The sequence below is a fragment of the Lontra canadensis genome, unplaced genomic scaffold (assembly GCF_010015895.1).
Source record: "Lontra canadensis isolate GAN:19392208 unplaced genomic scaffold, GSC_riverotter_1.0 scaffold9, whole genome shotgun sequence".
Taxonomy (NCBI): domain Eukaryota; kingdom Metazoa; phylum Chordata; class Mammalia; order Carnivora; family Mustelidae; genus Lontra; species Lontra canadensis.
In genome coordinates, this window is record NW_022631003.1 from 16,073,793 (window position 1) to 16,081,168 (window position 7,376).

The 7,376-nt window shown below is 50.3% G+C and overlaps 1 protein-coding gene across 1 annotated transcript in view; it reads right to left on the minus strand.

Annotated features, from left to right (window-relative positions):
• Positions 1–6,755, minus strand: part of RASSF3 (Ras association domain family member 3) — a 72,627-nt gene extending 65,872 nt beyond the window's left edge. Inside the window, exon 1 of the mRNA XM_032854908.1 lies at positions 6,475–6,755. Coding sequence (XP_032710799.1) covers positions 6,475–6,585 — 111 coding nt within the window. The 5' untranslated portion in view covers positions 6,586–6,755. The remainder of the gene's footprint in view (positions 1–6,474) is intronic.
• Between the last annotated feature and the right edge of the window lie 621 nt (positions 6,756–7,376).

A 7,376-nucleotide genomic window follows, 5' to 3' on the forward strand; every position in this document is an offset into this window, starting at 1 on the left:
ACTGATGCTCAGGGCTAAGAGTTACGGACCAAGCATTTGGTCTGCCTCATTTTTCTTCTCCCAGAAAATGAATGTTTACAGTATGACATGCACTGACTGCCAAAGGAAGTCTAAAAAGAATAAGCACATTATTGGGTATTTTTAGCTTCTCTTTTCATAAATGTTTTGTGTCACGGCTTTCCAAATAATTCCAAATCTTGCAAGTTAGCCAGAAGAAGAAACAGAGTAGAGATGTATTGTTCATATAAGTGGTGACTAATTTTCTCTTGAAGTTGAGTCAAAAGAATGTGTCTTTGGGAGTTCTGCTCACACAAACACAAAATTCCAATGGATTAATAGGTACTGTGTAAAAACAGAATTTATCAGACATGGAAGATGAAATGTGCAAATCACCACATACCAGGCAAAAGGACTGGTAGGAATGTTTGCATTCAACACCATCGGGATCAAAACTGAACGCAAGAGTTAGTACAATCAAAATACCTTTGAGGTTTTTAAATCACTATTCTTTTTTTTTTTTTAAAGATTTATTTATTTATTTGACAGACAAAGATCACAAGTAGGCAGAGAGGCAGGCAGAGAGAGAGGGGGAAGCAGGCTCCCTGCTGAGCAGGGAGCCCGATGTGGGGCTCGATCCCAGGACCCTGAGATCATGACCCGAGCTGAAGGCAGAGGCTTTAACCCACTGAGCCACCCAGGCGCCCCTAAATCACTATTTTTTTTTTAAAGATTTTATTTATTTATTTGACAGACAGAGATCACAAGTAGGCAGAGAGGCAGGCAGAGAGAGAGGAGGAAGCAGGCTCCCCGCTGAGCAGAGAGCCTGATGTGGGGCTTGATCCCAGGACCCTGAGATCATGACCCGAGCCGAAGGCAGAGGCTTTAACCCACTGAGCCACCCAGGCGCCCCCTAAATCACCATTCTTTTACTCCCAATGATTTATCGCCAAAGCTTCTAATGGACACACTAAATAAAACAGTGCAACTTCTTACTGTTGATTCTAGCAGCAAGACACAGAACCAAACAGCAAGTCAGAAAAATATTTACCTTATAGTAAGGAAAGGGGAACCTGGGTGGCTCCATGCGTTAAAGCCTCTGCCTTCTGCTCAAGTCATGGTCCCGGGGTCCTGGGATGGAGCCCCACATCGGGCTCTCTGCTCAGCAGGGAGCCTGCTTCCTTCTCTCTCTCTGCCTACCTCTCTGCCTACTTGTGATCTCTGTCAAATAAATAAAATGTTTAAAAAAAAAATTATAGTAAGGAAAGTACCCATAGGGCAAACTTGAGACCTGTTATGTGGAGTCGTATAGGCTTTCCTTATTAAACAAGTCTTCAGTAGAACTCTTTCAGAAGTGTGAGTGGTACAGAGACCATTTTAAGACTTCTCGGACTATTCAGGGCACCTGGGTGGCTCAGTCAGTTAAGCGTCTCCTTCAGTTGGAGTCATGATCCCAGATGGGATCAAGCCTGGCACTGGGCTCCCTGCTCAGCAGGGAATCTGCTTCTCCCTCTGCCCTACCAGTCCCCGAAACTCATACTCTCTCTCACTTGCGCCCTCGCTCAAGTGAATAAATAAAATCTTAAAAAAAAAAAAAAAAAGAATTCCTGACTATTCTACTGCTAAAGCAAAAAGAGTGTCTCATTTCCTTATTCCTATTAACTAGCCAAGGCTCAGAAAGAAAAGGGATTACCTTAGCTATGGAGTAAGATATGTTCCAACAGATCATATTAGTAATTTTAGTTCATTCCTACTCTTGGAAGTCTGAATGTGTAGAAAAGGAGAATTATAAATTACAGAACTGCCCATTCTCCGCTCTACATGAAACAACAGTGGATCCACAAGCAGGAATTAAGAACACTGTAACAAACATATGTGCAGAATAGGGGGTCAACCTTTTAAGAAAATCCTGAATTACAGATGTCCATATTTGCAAAGAGAAAATCAGATTTTTTAAATGGGCGGGGGGGGGTGGGGGGCACCTGGGTGGCTCTGTTGATAAAGTGTCTGACTCCTGATTTCAGGTCAGGTCATGACTCAGAGTTGTGAGATCGGGTCTGGAGTAACCTTCCCTCTGAGGGTGGAGTCTGCTTAAGATTCCTTTTTTTTTTTAATTTTTATTTATATTTTCAATTTCTTTTCAGTGTTGCAGAATTCATTGTTTATGCACCACACCCAGTGCTCTATGCAATATGTGCCCTCCTTAATACCCACCACTAGGCTCACCCAACCTCCCACCCCCGGCCCCTGAAAAACCCAGAGTCCAGTCTCTCATGGTTCATCTCCCCCTCCAATTTCCCCCAACTCCCTTCTCCTCTCCATCTCCCCATGTCCTCTGTGTTATTTTCTGCTTAAGATTCTCTCTCCCTCTGGGGCGCCTGGGTGGCTCAGTGGGTTAAAGCCTGTGTCTTCAGCTCAGGTCATGATCCCAGGGTCCTGGGATCGAGCCCCACATCAGGCTCTCTGCTCAGCGGGGAGCCTGCTTCCTCCTCTCTCTCTCTCTGCCTGCCTCTCTGCCTACGTGTGATCTGTCATATAATAAATAAAATCTTAAAAAAAAAAAAAAGTTAAAAAAAAAAAAAAAAAACAATTCTCTCTCCCTCTACCCTCCCCCTTCCTGGGACACACAGGTGCATGTGCTCTCTTCCTCTCCAAAAAAAAAAAAATTAAAGAGAACAAATAAAGAAGAAATAATTTTGGGGCGTGGGGCTGAGAATTAACCAACAGCAAAGTATGTGGGCCCTTCAGTGACACACTTAACAAGGCCTTACCTTTCCTTAAGTTAATTTTCCAGGGGGCTCTAGGGAGACTCACTAGATAGGGTACATCTGAAAAACCTGCAATGAGCCAATTATTAACAAACCAGGAAAGCATTCATTCATACAACTAACATTCACTCAGCAATCACTTTGTGTCCAGTACCAATGGACGCCCCAGGGATACAGCAATAAACAGGTCATCAAACTGCCACCAAAAAAGGCCACCTCTCACTGCTGTTTCTACTCTCCAGACAGGTTTTTAAGCCCTTTCCTTTTTTTTTTTTTTTTTTTAAAGAGGGTACCAACATAAGGAAGAAAACAGTAACATTTTCTTTATATCCATAGGATTTTTGTTTTTGTTGGGAGAAAGAAGTGGGCTATGTTCCTTTGTCTGGCAAGAGAAGAAAAGAAATTCCTCATCCCACTCCCCCTTTTTCTCCATCCTGCATTTACCAAAAACATCTTGCTATCTCTGGATATTTTCAGGAGTCCTACAAACTGAATTTTCCTGGCTTTTTCACCAAGTGGTTCAACACCAAAAAAAAAAAAAAAAAAAAAAAAATTACTATTATCAATAATAGATCCTTATGGCAACATCTCTTTCCACCTTTCTAGAGAAAGGATAAATTTCACTTTTATGCTTTGTTAGAAATGCCTATCTTATTCTTAAAATCACCAGCATAATAAAATGAAAAAGGCAGGGATGGCTGGCTCTTGATCTCAGGGTCAGGACTTCAACCGGAATTTAACACACTCATTCAGTCAATTTAACCAAAATGCTCACAAAAATTCAGTTTCAGGGGCACCTGGGTGGCTCAGTGGGTTAAGCCACTGCCTTTGGCTCAGGTCATGATCTCAGGGTCCTGGGATCCAGCCCTAGCATAGGGCTCTCTGCAGAGCAGGGAGCCTGCTTCCCCCCGCCCCCCCGCCCCGTACCCCTCCACCTGACCACCTGTGATCTCTGTCACATAAATAAGTAAAATCTTAAAAAAAAAAAAAAAAATTCAGTTTCAAACGCTGTGGCCACCTGGCAAATACGTCCCGTAACTCAGCACCTTGCGTGTATTATGTTAGGAGGGGGAATACACAGGCAATAAGGCTTCAGAATATAGAGAACAAGTCCTTCAAGTGAAGAACTAGGTCTTACTGTCCTGACTTTCACTACAATACTCCAAAATACATATTAATGTTAAGCTAATTCTAAAAGTGAAAGAAGTTACATTATATAATATATATGCTAGATTAATGAACAGAAACACTGTATAACTCAACCCTGGGGTGGGGGGAGGTGGTTTTTTTTTTTTAATTATTTATTTATTTATTTGACACAGAGAGAGAGAGATCACAAGTAGGCAGAGACACAGGCAGAGAGAGAGGAAGGGAAGCAGGCTCTCCGCTGAGCAGAGAGCCCGATGAAGGGCTGGATCCCAGGACCCTGGGATCAAGACCTGAGCCGAAGGCAGAGGCTTCAACCCACTGAGCCACCCAGGCGCTCCGAGGTTTTATTTTTTTAAAGCACTAACACTTTCTCCCGAAATTCTAACCTGGATATTCTGGCCCTCGTGAAGGACTGACACACACCTGGACAATCTGAGAACCAGCAAGTTTTCTGGAGAAGAGCCACCTCTGGAATCAACTTCAGATGAGTGCAACCACCTCTGTCATGTTCTAGTCAAATGGTGACAGCAACAGAAGTGGCAGGAGAAAATATAAAGTAGAGAAAGACAGGAGAGGCCAAAAGAAGAACCAAGTGAGAGAAGCACAAGGAAAAGCAACTCTTCTCTAACCGACAGAGAGGAAGAGTATTTAATTCTGCCTTCCAAACCTTAGAGCAAACTCATGCCTTTTAAATACACTCTACTGAGGTGCCTGGGTGGCTCAGGGTAAGCCTCTGCATTCAGCTCAGGTCATGATCCCAGGGTCCTGGGATCAAGCCCTGCATTGGGCTCTCTGCTCAGCAGGGAGCCTGCTCCCCCCCCACCCCCGCCTACTTGTGAGCTGTCAAATAAATTAAAATCTTTAAAAAATAAAAAAATAAAGTACACTCTACCGAAAATAGAGTATCAGTTGCTACGAACTGTTTGTGGAACCCCACTCCAAAACTTGTATGAGGAAGCCCTCAATGCCAAAGGATTTGGAGGTGGGTCCTCTGGGAGGTAAGGAATGAGGCCATGAGGGCGGCCCCCACGATGGGATCAGTGTCCTTGTAAGTGGAAGAAATCTAGCCCTTTCTTCATGGGAGGTCACTGCAAGGAGTCAGCGGTCTCCAAGCCAAGGAGTCCTTGCCAAAACCGAAGCCACCAGCTAGGCACCGAGATCCACCTCCAGCCTCCAGAACTAAGAGAAATATGTGTGTTTAAGTCACCTGTCTATGGTATTTGTTACAGCAGCCCAAGCTAAGCCATCGCTCAAAGTGACTAGTAAATAGTGCAGCCCTAAGCCTTAGAAACAATAAAGGGCAGACTGCCGCCCCGAACTTCACTCAGAATTACCTGCTACTGAATAAGGGCACTTGACTTTTCACTCTCGCCTTTCACTGTCCCCTGTCCCCCCTCTTCCGGTTTGGGAGTTAAGAGGTTGAAAAAATTAGAACTTTCGAATCATAAAAAGAAATTTGACCTCAGAAAGTGGTTAAATAAACTTAAAAGGTCTGGCGAGGAAACCCTGACACATTACTCAGTCCTCACCCCTCCCATAACTCATCATCCGGCCCTGAACGATTTTCCTTGCCTCCAGCCTCCAGGACGAAGTCTAATAGCAATGGTCTGGTGAGCGCCTGTTGTTGAAGAGCAACCAATTTGTTCCGTTACAGCCTCGCACTAATCCGATGCGAGCACCGCCGGGCTGGCAGGGCTTCCTGGTGCGGCTCCCAAGGCCAAGAGGCCGCGGGTTCACGCGCGGGACTCAGAAGTCCACCCCAAGTGGCCCGTTTCGGGAAAGCCTTCCAAGAAAACACGGTCGGTCCGGGTCGGCCAAACCGGCCCAAGTTCCCTTCTCATCTTTTCCCAAGTCCTAACTTCCCACGGCACGCTTCCTCCAAAAAAGGAAGAAGCCGGTCTAAGGCTCAGCTCTCGCCGGCTGGTATTTACCTAGCACCGGAACTTGTTTGCAAACACTGAAGGCACTCATAACCTTGACTTCGCAGGAAACGCACCACCTTGCCTCCCGCAACCGAGACCTGGGAGCGCCTGCTGTCGCCCCCGCCCCCACCACCAAGGTGCTGGACCCGTAGGGTAGCGGAGGTAGCAGGTCACCAAAACCACCCCGTAGTCCCCAAGCCACTCGGGAGTTCCCTGCCCGTGGGCCGACTCCCAGTGGAGGCCGGGGCCAGGACCCCGACCACGGACAGCCGCGGAGCAGAGGAAACGCCGGGAGTGGCCGGGGACGCCTCCACGCTCTCAGAACTGCTCTCCCGCAGCCCGAAGCAGGGCGGCAGAGGCCATCCGGCGCCGAAGGCAGGAGCAGGCCCTCGGCCTCCCGCCCTCCCGCCCTTGCACCTCCTTCCCTCACCCTGGCCGCCCCCTGCGCACGCCCGCACGCCCACGTGCACGACCTCCAGGCATGACCCCGGGATCCCAAAAGCCAGAAGCCCCTTCTCAGGCGCCCCCCTCCTCCTTCCCCTCGGGCATGCCCGGCGCGCCCCACAGATACACGTGGATTCGGGAATCCCGGGGGCTGTGGACCGCCGCTGCGGCGCCCTGCCGCGCCTGCCACTCACTTGCTGGCCGGCGCGGGGCTTGCCCTGGGGCGCTCTCCTGAAAAAGGAGGTCCTGGCGGTGAAGAAGAAGTCCTCGGCGTCCTCCTCCAGGCTGCTGTAGCCGCTGCTCATGCTGCTGGTCCCGTCGCGCGTGGGCCGCCTCCCCGCCACGCGCAGGCGGCCAGGCAGGGGGTGCCGCGCCCGCCCGCCCCGCGAGGTTCCCGGCGCGCGGCCCCGAGCCGCCGGCGGGCCGTCCTGCTGCAGCTGCGGCCGCCGCTCACTCCGGCCCTCCCGGCCCCTCCCGCCGCCTCCCCACCGGCCTCCAGGCGCGGCTTTAGCCTCCGAGCGCCTCGCGACCCCGCCTCCCGGGGCCCCGCCCTGCCCCGTGTGCCCCTCCCCGGGAGGCTCGGGGCTGGGCCCACGCGGTCCGGGCACTCCCCGCGCGGCCGCAGGTGGGGGTGGTGCGGCCGGCCCTCCCCGGCGCCTGCTCGTTCCCAGCGGAGTCTGCTGCCCAGAACGCCCACTTCGACGACTGCGTCGGGCCGGGCTGTGCCCCGGGGCGCTCCCCCAGCCTCCCGGAAACTGCCTGGTCCTCTGTGATCCGGCTACCCGCCCCCCGCTCCGCTGCTCGGGTTTTGGGGAGGACCCGAGCAGAACAGGGAACTTTCGCCGCTGCCCCCTCCTTGCTTGCCCCTCCCGGGAGTCCAGCGGGCAGCAGTGGAGATCGCCCCGCCGAGGAGTCCCCAGCCCGTCGGGCCTCTGGCGGCCGTTTCCCTTCGTCCCGAACCCCAGCATCTCGCCCCTCCAGAAGGGCTAAAAGTTAGGGGAGAGGAGTGGGGAGGTAACAACTGGGTAGAGTTTATTCAAATGAAAACATCCTTTCTGGTAATTCAGTTGAGCTGCCCTCTCCGCTTCTCTCTAGC